Below are 22,170 nucleotides of genomic sequence, written 5' to 3'. Positions count from 1 at the left end.
TTCAGGGTCATAAGGTCTTCAGGAGTCACTAGAATACAACCTCTTCCCTCTTCATAGTGTGTTCCCTCAAGACTACTCAGGACCACTGCAAGCAGTCCAAAGAGATAGGGAAGGATCCATAGGAAAACTCAGTTGACCTGGTCATCCTGCCTGGTGATGGCCTAGTCCTTGGGCCCACTCTCAGTGTAGTTGCCTGATCCCTTTGTAGAAGCCATGAAAGTAGGACATCTAGATGTTTATTTTATTCTTTAATTTACTATGCTGGAGGATAGCTGTGTAGATTTTTGATTCATTCTTGATACTTTTCTCAACTCTCCAGGGTCAAGAATGCAGATTCTGGAGCCAGGTCACCTGGGTTCATCACCTGGCTCAGCCACAAATTATTCATCCTCTCCCTGCTTTAGTTTCGCCAAGGATAAATGGGAATAATTGGGATAGCTGCTCCATGGAGGTGCCGGGGGCTTCAGTGAGTTGACCATGTACAGTACTGAAAGCATGGTGCAGAGTAGCAGGACACCTCCCCGGGAACTGTGGCACTTGCATTACAGATGTGGCATGTCATCACCGAGACAATCGGAACTCCTGAGTGGATCCAAGCTTCCTCTGAGGGCAGCCTGTATGCCCCTCGGTTCATTCCAGTACAGCATTGCCTGTTCTCAACAAACCCACGCCTGATGAGAAAACCAGGCAACATCTGATCCTCGACTCTCCCAGAAAGCATAGTTTCCTGCCCTGTGAAACTGTCCTCACAGCTTCTCCACAGAGACTTGAATCAGGTGTCATGGTCTCCACTTCCTGCGTGATGACAAGATGCCCATCAGGAAGCCCTGGGCTTGCTTACACATGTGCTCATGGGCACCTTAGCAGATGGCTTATTCTGAGTTAACCTACAGGGCAGGCCTTGTTCAGGTAGGCCGTATTTTCCTCTCAGAGTGATGGGTTGTAATGAGCTCCTGTTCATTGCATGTGTGTTAGGTTTGGAGGAGACCAGCCCGTCTACATCAACATCATCAGAGATCCCGTCAGCAGGTTCTTATCTAACTACTTTTTCCGTCGCTTTGGAGACTGGAGAGGAGAACAGAACCACATGATCCGGACCCCTAGCATGAGGCAAGAGGAGCGCTACCTGGTAAGTCCCACTTGCGTGAGAAATGGTCTCGGGCTGCTCCAGGATGGCTGGGAAAAGCTCACCTTTGATGGAAACTTTTACAGGTGAAAACCTGTTCCAGATGCTCAGATCTTAAGAAACTTCTTCAAGTGGTTTGCTCACTCACCTGGCTCAGCTTGTCTTTACTGCTAAGTTTTAGATGCCAGAGAAGAAATGTCATTTCTCAGTTCTGACCTGTGCTGTCCTGGCTAAGAACAGATGTGTTTGTGTTCTTTCTCAGATGGCTGGAAAATTTTTCTTGTCACTCACCCTGTTCACTACCCCTGAGCTCCAGAAGGGCGCTCCAAGAGGCCCCAGGACTTGCAGTCTTTCTCAGCTGGGGCCTCCCCATGACTGACTGTTTCTGAGTCCACAATAGCACAGGCTATCACAGTGATAATTGTTGGCCTTCTGAACCTTGTTTTAGGACTCTCACTTCCATAGAGGAGGCTTGTTGACCCCGGTAATTGTTAGCAAAGGCACAGAAATTGCTAACACATTACACAGGGCAAGTTATATGTCGGTCTCCCAGAACTCCCAGAACTACAATAAGAGCATTTCTCATCTCTTTGTCACTTGTGTTGACAAAAGCTTACAGAGTAGCTAAGAATTCTGTGCTTAAAGGTGGAAGTCCTGGTCCCTGTGTCTGGGAGAGGCTTTTGGGCTCGCCCAGTCCATCCTGGGCTGACAAGCACGAGCAAGATGAAAAACAGTGTTAAGGATTGGAGCAAATGTGACTTGCTGGGGGAAGGAAACAGCACCTGCGCAGACTCAGCGTTGTGGCCAGAGAAGCAGTGCTGGTCCCAGTTCAGCTGCATGCCTGTTTTTAATTCTTAATTCTTAAAAATGTAATAGCCAGGTGTGGTGGCACACACCTATGATCCCAGCACTTGGGAGGCTGAGGCAGGACGATCACCAGAAGTTCAAGCCAGCTGGGGCTACATAGCAAGACCCTGTCTCAAAAACAAACAAACAAACAAACAAACAAAAAAAAAACCCGAAAAACATAATAAAAGTTTGTGTTTGGGCTGGGGAGTTAGCTCGGCAGTCTAAGCACCTGCCTGGCAAGTTCAAGGTCCAGGGTTCGAGCCCTAGTACCTTATGCTATGCAGGCCCCAGAACCCCAGGCCCCATGTACCTACCCAGAAACTGGGTGCGGTGGCACACATGCCTGTAATCCCAGCACTGGGGAGGCTGAGAGAGGAGGATCAGTATGAGTCTGAACCGTGTAGCAAGACCCTGTATTAAATAAATAAATACATATATACCTACGTACGTAAATAAGTTTAAAATTTTTTAAAATATGTTTTTGAGATCTAAGAGCATTTTTGGAAATCGCCTTATCCATTGCTGTTTGCCAGCCTGTAGACCACAGCCAAAGCTTCTCACTCCTGGGTCGGTGCAGGTTAAGTGTTCATGATCTGAATGTCTAAAATGCCCCTAATTCTGAAGCTTCTGAGCATGGATGGAATACCACACCCAAGCCCTCATGCATCAGCTGGCAGTCAAAATGGAGACTCGCCAAAAATAGTGTACAAAAAAGACCGTCAGGCCATGGGTATAGAACATGTATGAAACATGCTTCAGATCAGTTTTCTAAGTGTGGCAGGTGGGTAGTGGCTATGAGCCTGATGTTTCTGAGGCACTAGTAACTATCCTGGTCATGTGACTTGACTGAGTGATCTAAGCAAACTCACCATGCCGGGAATTCTCCACTTAGTGACTTGAAGAGGCTGCTTTTCCAGGTGCGAGCCCCGTGGGCTGGAAGGGTTGGTGTCAGGTCGGCTAATCAGACCCTTGCTCGGCAGAGGCCCATAGGGACGCCTGTGGAAGCCGCCAAGTAGAAAATTGAGGCGGATAGGGTTAAGCGGTGAGCAGGGCCCAAGTGGGCCTGACTCCTTCGTGATCTGGCTCTGGCCTGACCCACTTAGAAGGCTGTTTTCTTGTTCAAAGGATAGTTTGTTTATTTGGAATATGGCCTAATGGCTTTTTTTAGAAAATAACTGAAACGTTTTATTCCATCTCCTTGATCCTATGAAATAAAATTGCCTCTGACAGAGCCCGTCGACATTTTGGCAAGCCTGGGTGGTCACTTCTGTAACTCAGAAAAGAGTGTTGTTTATGTCTCTGTGGAGCTGGGGCAGCTGGGAGGAGACACTGTCCTGTAGCAAGTACCAGGTCCAGCTTAGTTCTCGAAGTTCCGGGGATGGGGAAGGACAATGGGAGAACAGAGACAAGAGGATGGAGAAATAAAGAAAAGGGTCCGAACACAGAAAGCTGAGGTCAGGTGGAAGCCTCTCATTAGGTGGGAGGAAAGGGAATGCTCAGCCACCACACATTTACTTACATGTTTGGCAGGTCGGTGTCACGTGACCCCCTCTGCCTAGGAACCTGTTTGTGTGGTAACCTTCACATTCTCTGAGCTAGAGCAGCTTGTTCGTGCGGCGCACCTCCGGTGTTTAGGGTTCTAGGTGTGGCCTTGCTGCAGCCCCAGTGTGTGATCGAGCTCCAGCTCCAGCTGTTTCCCAGGAGCCAGGCCTGGCCAGCAGTGAGGCTGAGAGGAGTATTAGCTCTGGTTGTACAGTGTACCCTCTAGGGACTGAGCGTCAGGGTTCCCTCCAGGGAGACACACACACACACACACACACACACACACACGGTGCTGGCCTAAGTCAGCTGATTCCCATAGGATTCCAGATCTGGGTGCTCAGGAGCCTTGTACTTTACCCTGTTGCCAGAAGTCAGCAGTCTGCTCCTGGCTGCAAGCCTTGAAGTGCTGCTTAGTGCACAACTGCCGTGGACGGGAGGTCAGCGTCTCTACGGCCAGGGATTTAAAAGGACACAGAAAGGGTGAAGACATCTAGGCCTTGAAGAGGAGGAGGACACTCCTGTCTCACAAAGGCAGGAAGGGTCCTGAGTCTGGGAGGGTCCAGGCCTGCAGGGGTTGAGACCAGTGGACCTTCCGTCTCACTTCTTGAATGGTAAAGGGTGTAGAAGACGCGACCAAGAGCCATCTTCATAAAGCTATAAAGCTATCCTTGGTAAAGCAGTCTTTCTCAATGCTCAAACATCTTATAGCTGTTCTTTGCATTTTCTGGAAGTAGGTAAGTTTTCTCAAACTTTCTATTACTTTCCAAGCTATTCTTTCTGATATTTCCAGAGAATAATTTTAAATAAATGAATGCAGCCATGAATACAGTCACTAGACAGCAGCTGCCCTGAAGCAAGGCCATGACCACAGGCTCGTTTCTCTGTCTACAGTCAGAACTTAAGTCCCGCAGTCGAGGTGGCTGACTCTGATTTTTCTCACCTGAGCCACCTGAGCCCAGAGCCACTTGGACACAGCCCTGCACATGTGCATGTCCTCCAGCTGGAGTGTTGGCTGGTTTTTTTCAGGGGAGTAAGTACCTAGCACACAGGATGTCACCCAAGAAAGAATGAGTGACCGAGAGGAATGAGCCATTGCTGTGATTTCCAGGCAGGGTGAGCGCCCCGTTCTTCCCAGGCCCCCACTTTCCAGTCTCCACCCTTCCCCAGAAATGGATTTCTTCTGCTGCTCCTTTCCCTTGGCTGGTTGCACACGTGTGACTTGTACTTGCTGTCCGCCTAAAACCTAGCCTTAAAGCTTTCACAATGAAATATTGTACACAGACATCACTTTGCACTTTGAAACTCAAAAAACAAGCAACAACAAAAACAGCAAGTGGGGTGGCTTCCCCACCATCACTGCCACCTCACCAGGCCACCCTGCATGGAGGACCAGGCAGAGAAGGAAGAATATTTTCCCAGAGACAGAACTGGCTCTGGGATACTTTTCATTCGGCTTGGCTGTAAAGTGTGGAAAGTAATGCATGTTTCAAAGAAAAGATGCGTAATTTACAGCTTCTTAATTCATAAAGAATTCAGTGAATCATGTTGGCCCCACTGGATTCTGGAGAAGCCTGAAAGTTGGCAAGAGTCAGCAAAGGTTTTCAGAGAGCTATGCATTTTAATCTGCTTGAACATTTTGGATGCTAGACATCCTTCAGCTCTGGAACTATACAGCAAAACCCCGGTGTGTGGAAATTTCCACTCTGTGCTGACCACCGAGGCTGTCCCGTGAATGAATCCTTGACTTTGCCTCTATTTCTGAAGTTTCATTTTTCTTAAAGAAAGGAGACCAGTACAGGATTTGGATCATCTGCTTAAGTGTTTCAGAAAATACCTATGTTTCCTGACTCACTGATGGCTAGGAAGTAATGCTCATAGTGCCCAACTAATTCAAATTCAGCCTCTAGTTGCAGAGGGGCCTGTCACTTAGTGCCCTTGTGCTCCTGTCTCAGGCCGTAGCTGGTGACTCAGCTGGTGATTTAGCCTCAGTGGGCCTTTTTGTATCATCTGTACCATGGGATCACTTTACCTCCCTTGCCTGCATCGCAGGTTGTTAGGAGAATCAGCTGCACATTCTACGCAGAAATGCATGGAAAGCTAAAAGTGTCTTGGACACATTTCAGTCCTGGTGCCTCCACACCCTTAGCTGTTGTCTGACTCATTTTCTCATTGCTGGATGCAACATCTGACCTCTGCAACTTGAAGGAGGGGGTATTGTGGTTCACATTTTCACCTCACAGTTGGCCAGCTCTGGGGCAGGAAGGACATGGTGGAAGGGGCTGGGTGGAGGAAGGCTGCTCACAGCGTGGTGGCCAGGAGGCAGAAAGAGAAGGTAGCCCCGAGGAGGGGGATGCACCCTTTCCTGTCACATCTGCAGGAACCCGCCTCTTCCAGACCCCACCTCCCAGCAGCGAGCCAGCTGTCTTGTCCCATGTTTTTGTCACCTTTCAGTCACTTCAGGTGAGGCCTTTGGGGGACATTCTTGATCTGAATCATAGCAGTTCTTTTAGTGCCTCCCTCTGATATAAAAATGACCCTTTTGTTCTTTAGTGGTAGTTCAGGAGGTAGCTGTTAGCACTCAAATCAAAAGGACTACCCATGTCTCCACTGAGGAGCCCATGGTGGCTACTGTTTGCATAGGGCTGGGGATATGACCATGCCTCGAGCCATGAGGTCTGCCACTGCTGAGAACTCAGATGGCCTCACAAGGCCCCTCCCTGGGGAAAAGTTTCTAAGGAAACTGCTTCTCATTGTGTTCCCAGCAGCTGGAGATGCATTTTGATCCCGGCCTGCTGGCAGATATTTGTCCCCTGTTTATTTACTTGGAGCTCATGTAGGCACTTGGTTGTAAAGTCCTAAGTGGCACACCCTTCCCCTGAGGGGTGGGGGAGGCATGCTGGCCCTGCACGCTCCACCACGGGGACTGGGAGTGGGAGCATCCAGAAGCAGGGCAGAGGAAGGAGCTCCTGCGGCAGAGGACATCTTCAAAGTCTGTTTTGTTGTAGGTGTTTTTAGGACTAGAGGTCATTTCTGGAGGGCTGCAAACCCGCAGTATCTTTAGGGGCTTGAGCCAAACAGAGAGGAAGATGAGTGAAGTAAGGAGAGGGAAGGAAACACGGAACAACCAAGGATTTGAGAGGGGACAGGACGGGCAATGAGAGTGAGCTTGAAGTATTGTGAGAGGCCAACAGAATGCCACTAGACACCTGAATTGCCACAAAACAGCTATGCCTGGGGATTGGCGTGCTCCCCCCATCCAACCCATCCAGCCCAGCATGTTTCCTTCCTGTCCCATCAGGACGTTGACGCCATCCAGCACCCTCCTTAATGACTGTTGAAGTAGGCCTAGGGAAGCACAGTGAGGTCAAACATCCAGCCACAAGGCAGGGAAAGGTGTGTCTAGCCACTTTACACATGGACCTAAGATCCACTTAGGTTGCTCCAGGGAACAGAAGAGCCTGGCGTGGAGAGACCTGAGAGTCGTGATAGGTGTATTCGTGATCATGAGGGCCAAAGGGCCATGCTGCCAGCAAGAACTGGAAACACCAGGCAGAGCCAGGCCATGTAGGGAAAGCATCAGTCACGGTACATCCAACTTCCTGTAGGGCAGCCAGGTGTTATTTAGAGTGGACCCAGTTCTGGTGACTAGGTACATTAGTGCCCTGGGAGGCCTCGTGTTCCCAGCTGCTATCAGTCACTTACTGACCAGCCATCACCTGGTGTCTCTGTACTTCACAGTTGGAATCCTAAGAACAATCCAGTTTGGTCCTCCCTGTGCTGCACCTCACAAAGCATGTTTGGTTGCCCCTGAAACACATGTTCTCTCTGCTGCTGTCAAAGACAACAGCTGCACCTGTAGCTGAAGCACCTGTTTTAGCTCCCATTGCTACTGTTGGAACAGCTGACCACATACCTAGTAGCTTTCCCAACAGAATTATCATCTTATGATCTGAGGTCAGAAAGGTGACAGCGTTTCACCAGGCTAAAACTAAGGTACTGGTAGCACTGTGCTCCTTTCTGGAGACCCTCCGGCAGGTATGTGCCGCCCACAGCCCACAGCTATGCAGCCCTAGATAACTAAACACTCAGGCCCACAAGACCATAAACTTGGAGTTTTAGGGCATGATTTTTAGCCACAGTTCCTGCCCCAGTGGTGTAGTGCTGGAGTGCAGATTGCTTAGGTGACAGCGGAACACTGTGTCAGGAAGGTATGGTGCAACATAACTCCATTTCCTAGCTCCTCAACACCTACAAGTATCACACTTCCTATGCACTTGTGCAGCTTAGCAAATAAACACACAAGGACCAGTAATAGCATCTCAACCTACTACACATCCATGTACTGTGAAGACAGGCACTTTTTATTATTAAGAACACATGTAAAGTTTCCTGGCTAATTATAAATCTTTTGCTCATTGTGTTATTTTGTAAAATAGTTTAATAAGTTAAAAATCTCTTTTTCACCTAAGTGGTATAGGAAGTACAAATATGTTCCAAATAATTTTTGCCCATGATATAATTACATATGCAAGGCTGCTAATGCTAGTAATGTCGTAATAAAAATGTCCTGGAAGTTAAACTACTTTGCTACAGGAACTGTGTTGTATACATATTGCCAGACAATTCCTGTTCACTCGGTGTGGTGCAGCTCAGGCAAGACTAAAGGTTGGACACTTGAGCTCCCAAGGAAGTTCCAGCTCTCCCTCCCTCGCACAGGAGTTGGTGGAAACCTCTTCCCATGGTTATAACTTTTAGACCCCATTTTTTGTTAGCCCAATGGCTGTTCCTGTTTCCTGTGGGCCATACCTAGACCAAAGCCCCCTTCCTCTGTCTTTGAAGTCAAGGGAAGTGTTGCTCTTCTATCTTATTTCTCCAACTTGCATGGGAAAGGATCTCCACTTTTAAAGACTTATGTCTTACAATAGGTCTACCCAGGAAACTGAGGATAACATTTCCATCTCAACTCTACAACCTTACAGTACAATCTTTGTGCCATAGAGGAACATAGTTACAAGTCCTAGGGATTAGTATGTAGACATTTAGGGGACTGGGGGCGGTTCTTATTCCCCAAACAGGTGAGGAACACACATCTGACACCATGCCAAAGGCCTTTCTTGTCCCTCATCTGCAAAAACAATTGTCAAATTAAATATTCTGTCACATATTCCTTTTATTACCTCTCTGTCATCCTTCCATCCACCCATCTATCCACCCATCCCCATCCCCCCACTGCATTCATTGATTCAGAACGCACTGCCATTGGATTCACTGCATGACAGGCACTGTTGTAGGAAGTGGAGATACAGTGTTGAGTGGCCATGCCACTGTTCTGAGCTGGTGGAGCTCACAGTCTTACCAGACATTAATCCCCAAAGCACACTAATGTGTGTGAAACAGAAAGTGCTTCATGTCCTATAATATAGAGAGATACAGCATTTTCCAGGCATGGAGTAGGGAAGGTAGCAATTCTAGATCAAAGAAGTGATGGTTGAACTAAAGGAAAAGAGAAGGGAGTACATCCCAGCACAGGGAAGAACACATGCAAAGCCCCTGTGGCAGGAGAGAGCACAGTGAACCTGGGAAAGAGCCACAGAGGCTGGAGCAGGAGAGTTAGTGGAGGAAGAACAGAGCTTAGTCTAGAAATATGGCTAGTGGTGAGGGGGCCTCAGAGCCTGCAAGCCACAAACTGGGGATCTGCAGTAAAGGAGGCATGTTACATGGAATTGCATAACTTTTACATTTGGAGGGTGACTTTAACAATAACATAGAGTAGAGAAAGGGCTGAAAGTAGATTGAGAGGGAAGCTAGAGGCAACTGCAGTGGTCTGGCTGTAAGGTTAACCAGCAACCATGAGCAGGCCAAAGCTCCCAGTGGGGAAGGGCTGCCGTGGGACAGAATCTTCAGTCAGACCCATCACCGCCCTTGCAGGCCCTGATGCAACAGAAGACTTAGATGTGAAAAGTTTAACACCAAAGGAGAGATGGCAGCTCTGAGCAGCTGGGGGCTAGCATAAGTTCAGTTCACAAAAGCATGACACACACCTGGCAACCTGAGAAATGAGGAGAGGAAAGAAGCCAGGGAGCCCCGGGCTTCTTGGGGGCAGCTTGCTAGAAGTGCTGGATGCTGAGTCTTTAGGGATAGATGCAAAGCCACGGCAGGGTTAAGACTGAGGGGGACCACATGGGAGATTGTTGAGATAAAGGGACCTCTTAGAAAATGTGCAGAAGCCTGAAAACTGCAGGCTGATCCACAGTGAGCTGCCCATCTGGCCGGAACAGAGGGTTTCAGGAGGTGAGCAGGTTGGGGATGGTGAAGTGTTTTTACAGATGTCCCTGCAGGGAAAAAGCAGAGCTGTTCCAGTAGCCGTCAGGCAGGGCTCCCCGGCCTGCGGCCTGCTTCCTCTATGTATGGTCTGGTAAGGACCATCAGCCCCCAGGCTGCCAGAGCACGGCCAGGTGCACCCTGCCGGCCCTCTGCCGGCCACCTGACAGCTGAGTTCATCTGCTCAGGGCCCCACCCCTCGTGTGAGTCATCCCGAAGGGCTGCAGCTGTGTCCCCAACACAAGGCTTCAGTGCAGCACCCGTGCTTAGGCAGGTGGCCTGCATGTGGTTGGCAGGCCAACTCAGCTAAGCGGGGGAGCTCTACGGACCAGCAGTGCCTAGTTTACACTCCTGTGGATTGGTTTGCAGAAGTTTTTTTAAGAGGGCTTTAGAAGTGATGCCAGCAGGTCACTAAGGCTGAGAACTTGTCAGGAGTTCACCGGACAGCCACTCTTGGCTAAATCAGCAGGAGCTGTTTTCTCTGAGAGAAGCATCCTTAAAAATCTGTGAACATCTGCCTATGTGGAAAAAATTTGTATTTGCTGGTACTTAGAATGATCTTCTGTTTTCTAGGCTTTTAATTGATACATGCAAATAAATATCATTAGAGAAGTGTGATGGGTATAATGCAGTATCTGTCATATTTATGCATTTCCGTCTTCAGGAAGGTATTCTTCTAAAATTGAAGTGGATAATATTTATTATTCAGAAGCCAAAGAGTGTACTATACTGTGCATTTCAGATGTCACTGTAGAAGCCACGTGTTAAGGCAATAAAACAGAGAGTGAGCACTTCGACAAGCAGTGTATTGCAGCATGTGGGTACCCTTTTATTCAGGGTGACAGAGCATTTGGAGTCTATTTCCATCTCTTCAGGGGGACATGTGACATTCTTGAAATGCATTCTATAAATTCTAAATAAAATGTGCTCTAGGCAAATAGGAATATACTTAAAACACAGTGAAGAAGTGTCCTCATAAGTGGGCTTACTGTTGGAAAAAGCAGTGGGGTGAGTTCTATATAAAATGTGAGATTCATGGCTCTATTTGTCTGCTATAATTTTGAGTTTCATATCCCAAACTTTTTTACAGAAGTTGGTACACCACTATAGTCACTCCCAATTTGTTTTGTGATGTGTTTTTTTCACTGCTTAACTGTTTCACATACACAGTTTAACCACCCCCCCCCAAGGTGGAATAGCCTCCAAACATGTTCTTAAAAATATTTTGCAAAGCCTGGAGACAGGAAGTAAGTGTAAAACATCTAAGAGATTTATTGGAATCTCAGTTTGAATTCTAATTGCAAGTACTTATGAAAATGCCAATTTTAACATGAAATAGCTGGCAGTTTTTCTAATAAAGTAAATTGAATTAGATAATGTATAATTGGGGAAAAAACTACCTGATTCACTCCAGCTCTTTCAAAACAAGTCTCAGAATCTGTTAGCTGCAGCAGCCTTGCCCTCTAATGGCTGGAAATTGTAGAACAAGACTAAACGCTCTGGACGATGGGAAGCATAGACACTAAGAAGAGGGGATGATGGAACATCCGTTTGTTACCACATTTACTGTATCAGGGTCTCCACAGAAAGTGAGGGCATGATGGAGATGTCAGCAGGGTGTGGTATTGGAGCAGGGGGTTAAACTGGGTAGAAGGATGGAGAGCCGAGGGCAGGCTGAGTGCCTTGGGCTTTGGGCGACCTTAGATTGAAATTGGTGTTATGGATGCTCATCCCCTGAAATGCATTTAATTTAAAGGTCAAACATGGATTTTAATAGTAAAACATTTAATTTTCTGGAAAAATTGTAGACAGAGTCATCAAGCCTGGATATCATGATGTTCCTGGTTCATGAGATTTGAAAAGCATAGGTTTTTGTTTTTATTTTTGTTTTCTGTATTTTAGGGAAGAGTCTACAGGGTGTTCAGGGTCTCCCTACTAGATCAGACTCTAGTGATCCATCTGTTTACAGTCTCCCAAGAGCTGGGATTACAGGCGCACACCACCACGCCCAGTCTCAATTGCCATCTCAGTGCGCCCTAGGGATGGGGCTGGCACGGCAGGCCTGGGGATCGAACCCCAGCCCCTGTGCCTGCTTGCAGGCACTTTAATCCACTGAGCTATTTGGCCAGCCCTTTTTTGAAAAGCATAGTTTAATAAGCTACTTTTGTTCCCTTTTATGATTGACAATGAACATCCTAGCTAGAACACAAAGGCTAGCAGTGACCGTGGCTTCCTGGACATTTAAGCAGCCATTTGATTTCCCCTTGTGTAGCATCTTCATTCATCGGAGGAAAGCCTCTAAGAGGGAATGGAGCAGGTGGGGCTTCACCAGCTACAAAATCCTATAGCCCCTAGGAACAGACAGCTTCTTTTCTGACCCTAAACCCATTCAAATATTCATGCTGTGTGAAAGAATTTAAATGGATGCCTACTCAATTTCTTGAGAACTAGAACTTTTGAAAACCAGTTGTGCATGAAGCCCCAGTTGCCCACTGACCTCCTAAAAGTGACTCTGCATTTCATTTTACAAAGTAGAAGCAACATGCAGCCAAACATTTCCAGATTCATCTCTTTTTGCAGGAAAGGTGAAAGTAAGTCTGTCCTGACTTTTCTAATAAGGTGGCTGCCCCTTCACCCTGTCATACAGTATAGAATGCTCTGTTTTTCAAATTAAAACTCTTGGATCAAAATTGTGGAAAAGTCAGCAGAGATGTAAGTTGAACAAGAAAGGAGAGGCTCTGAGAGGTATACATTGCAGATATGCCGGTGGGAGTCCACAGCTGACCACTATTAATGAAAACCTATGAGATTAAGAAAAGTGATGGAGCCAGGGCAACAAGGCTGGTCTCAGCCAGCTCTGGTTACTGCTCGCCTTTATTCCTCTAGGCACTCAGGGCAGATTATGTGTCTCTATGACCTGCTCATATGTTGCTTCCTGAGTCCTTCAACTATTCTGTATTTGTGTAAATCATGTTATCGTCCTAGTTAGCATACAACTAAGTGATGGCCTGTGTAGCAGATGCAGGTGCATGTAAAACATCAGAAATGTTTACCTGTTTTCTCCTCATGCATGTGTGATTTAATGTATTTTGAACAACTCCTGTTTGCCAGGCATTGGCATATGTTCCTGTGCCCTGCCTCTGCCACACACAGAGAAACCCATCTTGTCCTCTATTCCATTATCAGTGAAAGCACCCCATCTCCTCAGATAAGAAAGTTCCAGAATCACCCTGCCTGCTTTCTCGCCTTCACCCCAAATCTATATGCAATTATACTATCTTAGTTCTCTTTCTGTTGTTACGATAGAATACCTGAGACCCAAGACTGGGTTATTTGTCAAGCACAGCAGTTTATTGGCTTGTGATACAGGAAGCTGGTGAAAACAAGGATATGATGCCAGCATCTATTCAGTTGCTCTCAAGGGTCTGTGCTGCTTCAATCTCTGTGGAAAGCTGAAAGGACAATGTGGTCAACTCCCAAAAGAAAACAATAATCCATTCTGCAGGGCTTTGCCCCAGTGACCCAAGAAGTTTGCTAGGCTTCACCTTCCAAAACGACTGCAGTGAAAATTTTCAACCCTGGTTTTGGAGGGGAGAAACCACCATCGTATCATAGCAGCCTCTGTCTTAGCTGAGGAGCTTCCAGGAAGCCGAGTCCTGAGGTCTGGGCCAGTGGGAAAGTGGCAAAGTGTGGCTGGCAACCTTGGGACATAGGAATGGTGGCTGGGGGAGACATGGGCATAGGGGAAAAGCCGATGCAATGGTGAATCTCTAAATTGGCTATTGCTACAGAAATTAACATAAGCTCCGGGACTCTTGAAAACAGTGTAGAACTTGCTCCAGAATTTATCTGCCTGAGGGAATAAAGAAGAGAGCATTTACCTGCTGTTGGTCTGCCACGGGTCAGATCTGCCCTGAAACCTGTATTCCCTTATGTCTGGACTGAGTGCGTGTGAGTGCCAGGGGGGTTGCTGTGGGTGTTAACGGTGGGAACAGAAAACAAGAGACATGATGGGCTTCTGATGTTTGTGCTCTGGGGACGCTTCTCTGTGAAGCTCGTGGCCGTGGCAGTGATCAGAGGCCATAAAGCTGCCACCAGAGTGTCCACCAGCCTGGTGCCTCCCCAGCACTGGTCATCATCAAAGCCTTCAACAGCACCCACCTGGTCTGTGGGAAAGCCTGCCAGCCCTTCACCCTGTCTCTGGTTCCCTGCTCCCAGTCCACAGTATGTAAATCTGACATTGTCATTCCCATGCTAAAAATTCTTCCGTGTCTTCCTGCTCCCTCAGTGAAATGTAGCTCTCATCACGATTGAATATTGTCATTAATATTCGATCAGAAAAGTGTCATCCCCACATATGAATGTGAAGTGTCTCTTTAAAATGTTGAATAGTAAAATCTATCATAGGCCGGTGCAGAAAGGAGAGGCTACTTCATGAAGACATTAGGAAAGCACACGGGATAGCTTTTTAAAAGGTACCCATCTAACCCTGCATACATCAAAATAAATTCGGATCATTTTAAAAGGTAAGAGGTGAAAAATGAGGAGCTATGGAAGAACAGATAATCATGGAGGTATATATAGCAATCCCTCAGGGATCTGGGATATGTATATAGGCAATGAAAAAGTTACTAAAATAAGTTTATTACACAAAAATTATAAAGAATGTTAAAGGCAAATCAAAGGAGACAATAGTTGCTGTAATTGGGACAAAGTATTCTTTGAGATATTAAAGTAGAACTTTAATAACAAGACTAACCTCCTGAGTAAAACATCACAAACAAAATTTTAGATCAGAAATCTAAAACTTGCATAGCACTTCCTGCATAATTTTGAGAAATTGTATATATACATGTTTTAATATGTTATATGTACTCAACCTGTTATATTCATCTGGCACGTCAATAATTCATCTGAGAAAAAGATACTAGGTTAATATACTGTCCTGATAATAGTACAAATTTTAGATGTCGTTAACTTTTTAAGTTAACCTAAATAACAGCAAAGAACCCTGTAATATACCAAGGAGAATATTTTCTATGATTTTATAGAGTCAATGAAGCCTTTTAAGTGTAACTTAAAACCCAGCAGCTCTGTCAAATACTAAAAAGGTTGTTAAGTTTTATCACAAAGAAATAAAAATGTTTAATATGTTTATATGTATTTTATAGATTTTTTGAAATATATATGTGTATAAACTATCATCTAATTATATAATATACATTCTATTATACAACATACAATATCTAACACAATAACTAAGGCGTAATACACCTTGTTGTCTGGTAGGATCCAGTTTCTCCTCTTTATTCTTTTTTCTAGCACTTGGTTCATTTTTTTCTTAGGAACATTAATATTGTTTTCTTCATCGACCCCCCATCCCCATAGGTTCTATCGGTATTTTTAAAAATTTACATTCAGCTTTAGCTTGACCTTCAGAGAATTGACATCTTTATTTGAAGTTTTATTATTTGAGAACAATTATATCTTTCCATTTGTTCAGAACTTCTGAAAAACTTCTGCCGTATTCCACAAGAGAATTTTAAAGTTTTTTCCACATATATCTTATGGTTCTGACTCAGTTGAGTCCTAGGTATTTTATCATATCTGTTGTTACTACTGTTGCATATTATTATTCCTATCATTGATTTCTGCTTATTATTTTTAATTCATCCAACTCCTTGAAGTCTCTGTATGTCAACAGATTTTTCAGGAAATTTTTTTCCATTTAGCCAAGAAAATTATATCCACTTCCAATAATGATATTTTTTCCCCAATTTTCATGACTCTCATTCATTTTTGTTAGTATTTCTAGAAGAGTATTAAATAAAATAGTAATAGAGTTAACTCATATAATCAAAAGCAAAACTTAAATTGCTTGTTATCAATTTAATTGAAAGAACGGGGGTGTTACCAAACTGTCCTTGGAAGCTAGGGTCACCCCAATGCCAAAACTGGACAAGGTCTCTAAAAAGAAAATTGCTGACCAATTTTCCTAGTCAACATAGATACAAAAATCTTCAATAAGATACTTGCAAGCAGAATACAGTAAATCATTAAAAAGATCATATGTCACAATCAATTTGGCTTCATCCCAGAAATACAGGATAGTTCAAAATTTTTGAACACAGACATAAATCACGTTGACCATTACCCTGGTTTTAAAATGCTCTCTTTTATACATTCAGTGGAATCTTGTTTTTCTCTTGGAATGTCCTCAGGGACCCTCACCATCTCTCAATTAGTGCCACCCACACCAACATCTTAAACTTTGTCCACTGTGCCACGCCGCCGTCTACCTCTGAGTCTCTTCACTGTTCCTCTTCTTCACCTGCCAGTGCACTGTCAGGGCCATTTTCTGACGCTTTGTCCCACATCCTGTTCAGGAAGCTCTCTGACTCCTTCCTCCTACTGTGGATTGTAAAATCCTTCCTGCAGCTTTCAGGGATTTTACTAATCTGGATCTATCCTGCCAGCTCTAATTATGGCTTTCCCATACAAATACCAATCACACCACTCTGCTTATATCCTCTTTCAAGAAAATCCTCCTTACCATTTGCATTCTTTTTTTATTCCTCTAACCCATGCAGAAAAGCCTTCACTTGACCTCTCTTCCTATATCCTCTACATTGCCAAATTGTCTTCTTTAAGTGGCTCTTGGTCCCAACCTTTGAGGAGGCCTAACTTCTAGATTCCACGGCTCCTGTACTCTGCCCTGCCACTTACTCAGAAGGCAGCACTGTGCTCCAGGTACTGTTTAGCCTCACACCCCTAGTTTGCTCCTCACAACAGTCTTAAGAGGAACGTGTGATTATGAATCCCAGAGCTCAGGAAGATTAAGTAACTTGCTCAGAGTTGAGTTGCATCCACTTGGGTGTAGAACCAGGGTGCAGGCACAGGCAGGCAGGCTTCAGAACCGCTGTGCCTCACTGCTCCTTTCTGTGCTCTGTGACTTTCTCATTGTTTCCTTAGTCCTTTTTGCAGGAGTGTAATTGAGTGGTTAGGACCAGAGCACCAAAGGTGGAGGCTGCGGCCATGTTTTGATGGTATTTGCTGCAAAGGCCAAGCCACGCAGGGTGTTTGTCAGAGAAAGTGAACTTAGGAGGTGGAATGTTAGCAAGAAGTCTGTGAAGCCCAGGATCTGGAAAGGGTGTGTACTAAGATTATGAAACCCAGAAGCGAGGGTTGCTTTCTATGTTCTACTAACCAGTGTCCTCCTGAAGACATCCTGGGTCAGTCTCACCTGTCCAGAAAAGGGGGACGCAGGTCCTCTCAGGAGTCCAATTGCAGTAGGTAGACCACCTGTCACTACTACTACTACTACTACTATAACACACACACACACACACACACACACACACACACACACTCAAATGCCAATTACTGAAATCTGAGGCTTTTAAACATGTAAACTCTTCTTCCAAGTTCTTGCCTTTGAACAGAAATAGACCTGATAGATCTGTCATTGTATTTTCAATATCTTTTAGTGAACCTACTCACCTGCAACTGGTTCAATACTCCATATGAACAAATGTTTGGTCTCTTTATACTCTGATGTGGTCAATTTATTCATTCTTCCTTTCTACAAATGTTCAGCAGCTACTCTGTAGCAGATACCAAGGATGCACCGGTGACCTGCAGATGTGGTTCCCTTCTCCGCAGAGTGTATAGTCTACCAGGCAAGAGGGACGTTGAAGAAGAGATTGGACGAGATGATCGAGAATCTCACATGGATGGGGTGTGGCAAGCAGAAAACAGGAGTGTGGTGTGGAGCTAGGGGGGTGGGCAGGAGCTTGGTCATCAGAGGCCTTGAAGAAATGCCTTAAGCTGTATGCTAATCACAGTGAAGAGTTCTAGGGCACCAGGGATGACAGCATTTGTATGATAGAAGTTTTGCTTGAGCAAAGTGAAGATATTTTGAGTAATACAAGATAAATTGTTTTGGTTTGAAATAGTGTTGTTCCCATGGAGGAGACCAGCAGGCATAGATAAAGACATCTCTATAAGATAGAATCAACAATTGTTTTGAGTGATTAAATGTGGAACTAAAGGAGAACGAGTGGTTAAGAATGACTTTTAAGTTTCTTTCTTTCTCTCTTTTATCAAAAACAAATTAAGCCTCATACTTTATTTCCTTTTTCGATAATTACATTGGTAGTGGAGGAAAATATTATACAAAGAATATAAGACATACAGAGGAGATTATAAAACAACTAGATCTTTCTTTTTTTGTATTTTACCCAGTATTAATGCAAAATGAGATGGCAAAATTTCCAGATGGAATTATGTCAAAGAACTAGAACCATACACTGGTAAAATTTCAAGTGTCTTCTAACACCAACATTTTCCAGAATGAAAAACAGGGGCAGTGTAGTTTTACAGAATTTGAAATGCGTAAATTCAAGAATGGAATTATAATTCAACTTAGCAGGAAAAAAATGAAATACAGTTAGTAGTGTCCAGATTTCAAATAAAACCTCAAGGTTAAGTATGGCTGCTATTTTCTTCAGTCATTTTTCCATAAAATGTTGGATTTGACTGACTTTGTCAGGTATAAAAGTTACAATTCTTTTATATAGGTCTTGCTTTACTTAACCATCCAGCAGAAAAGTGTAAAAATCAGGTATAAAAAGTAAAGCCAGAATGTATTGTGAGGTCAAAAAAAAAAAGTAAAGCCATATTAATATGCTGACCTGTAAAAGGCTCAAGTCAACAACTTTTGACATTGCCAGTCCTACAGATAGCCCACTGCTATTATGGACTGCTGGACTATTTTGGAATATTTTGCTGAATTCACACATCTGCAATATTTAAATGGCAATGGAATACTCATCTCTGACAAAAATAAACAAAAAATGATACAAATGAAGGACCATTTTGTATTTTTATATACAGAATAGTTAGGATAGATATATAGCTACTTTCTCTTAATTCAATGAGAAGAAAGATTTGTACTAATAGTGTTTGGGCAGGATATCATGTCTGCATCTTGAACTATGAATAACCACGACAAAGACAACAATATGCAATATATTAATTATTGAAACTGTCCTACTAAGTCGGTTTTGAAACTGTCTCGTTGCTAATTTAAAAAAAAGAAGAGAGATCCATTGGCACAGGAGGTATTCAAAATTTGAAAGAGAGAATTAGACAGCATATCAGCTTACCACTGGGGCCAAGTATTGATACTCAAGGGGAAACTTTCCTATCGTAAGAAGTGGTAGTTAGTCTTTTATAAGAAACCAAACAAGCCTTTGAAAGATGTGATAGGCTCTCTGATCCTTCTGATTTACCAAGGAATACCTTTAGAATTTTTAGCATCCTTGTGGAATTTTTGTGTATTGAACATATTGATTATGCTTTGGAAACAGGACTTGCTGGAATTCCTCAGATTCTAGGAATGCAAATCTCTATTTTTTGGATGTTGTGCAACAGGCCAATATTATTTTTCATCTTTTTGACAAGCAGTTTAATGATCACCTCATGCCACTAGTAAGCTCTTCTCCTAAGTTACCTGAACACCTTCAGAAGAAGAAAGAAATAATTGAACATGGAGGTGAAATTGGGTACTGGCATTAATAGGACATTAAATTGTACAGTTGGACAGATGAAGCATATCTTGGCTTCGGAACAAAAGAAAACAGATTTTAAACCAGAAGATGAAAACAGTGTTTTAATTCAGTATACTAATATCTGTGTAAAAGTCTGTGCTTATGCAAGAAAGCAAGTGAAGCAGATAAAACATTCCATGGATGGCAAAAATGTGGATACAGTTTTGATGGAACTTGGAGTACATTTTCATATTACAATTTTCTTTTATTTTGAAGAGCAAAAACAAGAGCAAGAAAAACAAAAGCAAAGACAGAAACAGGGTAACATGTAACAATACATACGTTGCAGATTTTCAAAACAAGAATAGCTGATTAAGACTCTTAGGTTTGCGCATAGAGAAGTTACTGGATGCTGCTGCTGATGCTGCTGATTACAGGGAAGGAAGTTACAGAGGGTCAAGGAGAGGAGCTGGGCCCTATATATGCTGAGTTTTGGGGACCTGAAGTACTTAGGGGTGAGACATCCATTCATGCAGAGAGGGCTGTCTGGGTGTGTGGAATTAGAACATTAAGCATCTAAAGAGAGGGTAATTCATCTATTAAAATATAAATCTCATGAAGGTTCAGGTCAAGTAGGAAATAATGTTGCTTTAGTAATTATTTGTGAAATTGTTGAATTGAGTCTCTGTGGTATTTATTGAGAATGACTAGAAAGATCCTGTGGGTCACCCATTTTTACCACTCATTGAGGAGTGGAGAAGTAAAAAGTTCAAAAGTCAGCAAAAGAAGACAACACAGATGACAAGACACAGAATAAGAAGAGAGAGGTTTTGAGGAGAGAGCATTGTTCATCAATGTCAGAAGCTTCCAGATGGTTCATACAAAGTAAGAATAAAACATATAATCATTGGATTAAAAGTAAGACCAAGTGATCTTGGCAGATCAATTTCCATTCAGTGATAAGGGAAGAAGCCAAATGAATGGGAGCAGTGGACGAGAAAGATAGGGAAATATGGAGGTAATGTGGGCAAGTCTGGTCCCCTCTGTCCTGAGGCATACAGAGGCACTCGGGTGGTAAGCATTCTCAGTGTTCTCTCAGGATCACTTACCAAGGGAAGAAAGCAAGGGGTAGGGGATTCCACAAAACTTTTAAAAAATGCTTATTGAGTAATGACTGGAAACAAGTCCAAAGCAGCTAGCATGCTAAAGTCCTTTGAGAAACAGAGTTTGGGAGGCTGAGTCAGGATTGGAGTTTGAGGCAAGCCTGAACCACATAGAAGTGAGCTCAGGGGCAGCCTGTAATACATAATGAGACCCCCAAAGGGGGGGCAGAGAAGTGGAGGTGGTGGAGGAGGAGGAGGAGCAGGAAGAGGAAGTGGGGAAAGGAGAGGAGGGAGGGGAAGCCAAGATGAAATTGAAAATGCAGGAGATTTATTGGGAGAAATGCATGGGAGAGAAAAAGAAAGAACTACTAGGCCCATTATAGGTCTGATCCCTGAGAGTGTCAGGGGGAGGAAAGAACTGGGTAGGCGGCCCTTGGACTACAGCATAGTTGTGAGAAAGTTTCAGACAAGCCAACGGGGAGTCTTCAGGCCTAGGATCCCTGTGTCTTATAGGAGTGGACCTGCCTTAGACTTCTTGCCATGCTTGATCATAGTCTGAGAGCAGCCCATGCGAAGTACGGCCTAGGTGTATGTGTGGTGGCAGAGTCATAATAAAGCAGCTCAGAAGTTTGATCACTTTCTCTGCCTGTAGCAAAGGAACTCACAGCTGCCACCACATGCAGACTCATTTAGTACTTATAGCAGCCCTCTAGGACAAACAGTATGATGCCCATTTTACACACAAGACCCCAAGGACCGTAGAGGTTAAACACAAGCCTTATGTTCGCACAACTAGTAAATAACAGAGTTGACTTCAGTGTGTGGGATGCGCTGGGGCTGGGTGTAACTGGTTCTGGGCCAGGTTTTAGGAACTGTACTAGTCAGTTGATGTCTTAGTCCATTTTCTTTGGGTGTTTTTTGTTGTTTGTTTTTGTTTGTTTTTGTTTTGTTTTTGGCATTTTCAATTTCTGTAGCAATACCTGACACGGGAAAATGTATAAAGAAAAGAAAGTTAATGCGGTTCATGGCTCTGGAGGCTGGGAAGTCCAAGATCAGGCAGCTGTAGATAGTGCTGGTTTATAATGTGGTGAAAGTCAGAAAGGGAGTGAGCGTATACCATAAAAGAGGGGACAGTGAGGACTGACCTGCTTGAAGGCCTTATGATCCTTTAAAAACTAACAGGGCTGGGGAGCTAGCTGGGTGGTCTAAGCACCTGCCTGGCAAGTGTAGGGACCTGGGTTCGATCCTTAGTACTGCATGCTGTACCTGCCCTGGAACCTCAGGCACGCCAGGCTTGTCCCAAAATTAGGCATGATGGCACATGTCTATAATTCCAGCTCTGGGGTGGCTGAGAGAAGAGGATCACTGTGAATCCAAGCTGTGTAGTGAGACCCCATACCAAATAAATAAATAAATACATACATACATACATACATACATACATAATTTTTTTAAAACTTAAAAACTAGGGCCTGTGAGATAGCTCAACAGGCTGTCCACTTAGGCAAGCACAGGAACAGGGGTTTGATTCCCAGTACTGCATGCTGTGCTGGCCCCACCACCACGGGCACTGAGCTGGCCACTGAGACCAGGCATAGTTACACACACCCGTAATCCCAGCTCTGGGGAGGCTGAAAACAGGACGATCACTACAAGTCCAAGCTGTATAGTTAGACCC

General features: G+C 44.3%; 1 protein-coding gene across 2 annotated transcripts in view; it reads left to right on the top strand.

Annotated features, from left to right (window-relative positions):
• Ust (uronyl 2-sulfotransferase) overlaps positions 1-22,170 on the top strand; it is a 312,684-nt gene that overhangs the window by 186,645 nt on the left and 103,869 nt on the right. For both annotated transcript variants that reach the window (XM_004645481.2, XM_023705778.1), the window contains exon 5: positions 976-1,129. In XM_004645481.2, coding sequence (XP_004645538.1) covers positions 976-1,129 — 154 coding nt within the window. The remainder of the gene's footprint in view (positions 1-975; positions 1,130-22,170) is intronic.

Source organism: Octodon degus, unplaced genomic scaffold (genome assembly GCF_000260255.1).
Source record: "Octodon degus isolate 3935 unplaced genomic scaffold, OctDeg1.0 scaffold00229, whole genome shotgun sequence".
Taxonomy (NCBI): Eukaryota; Metazoa; Chordata; class Mammalia; order Rodentia; family Octodontidae; genus Octodon; species Octodon degus.
The sequence above is the reverse complement of the archived record's forward strand: the minus strand, read 5'-3'. Positions and strand labels throughout refer to the sequence as shown.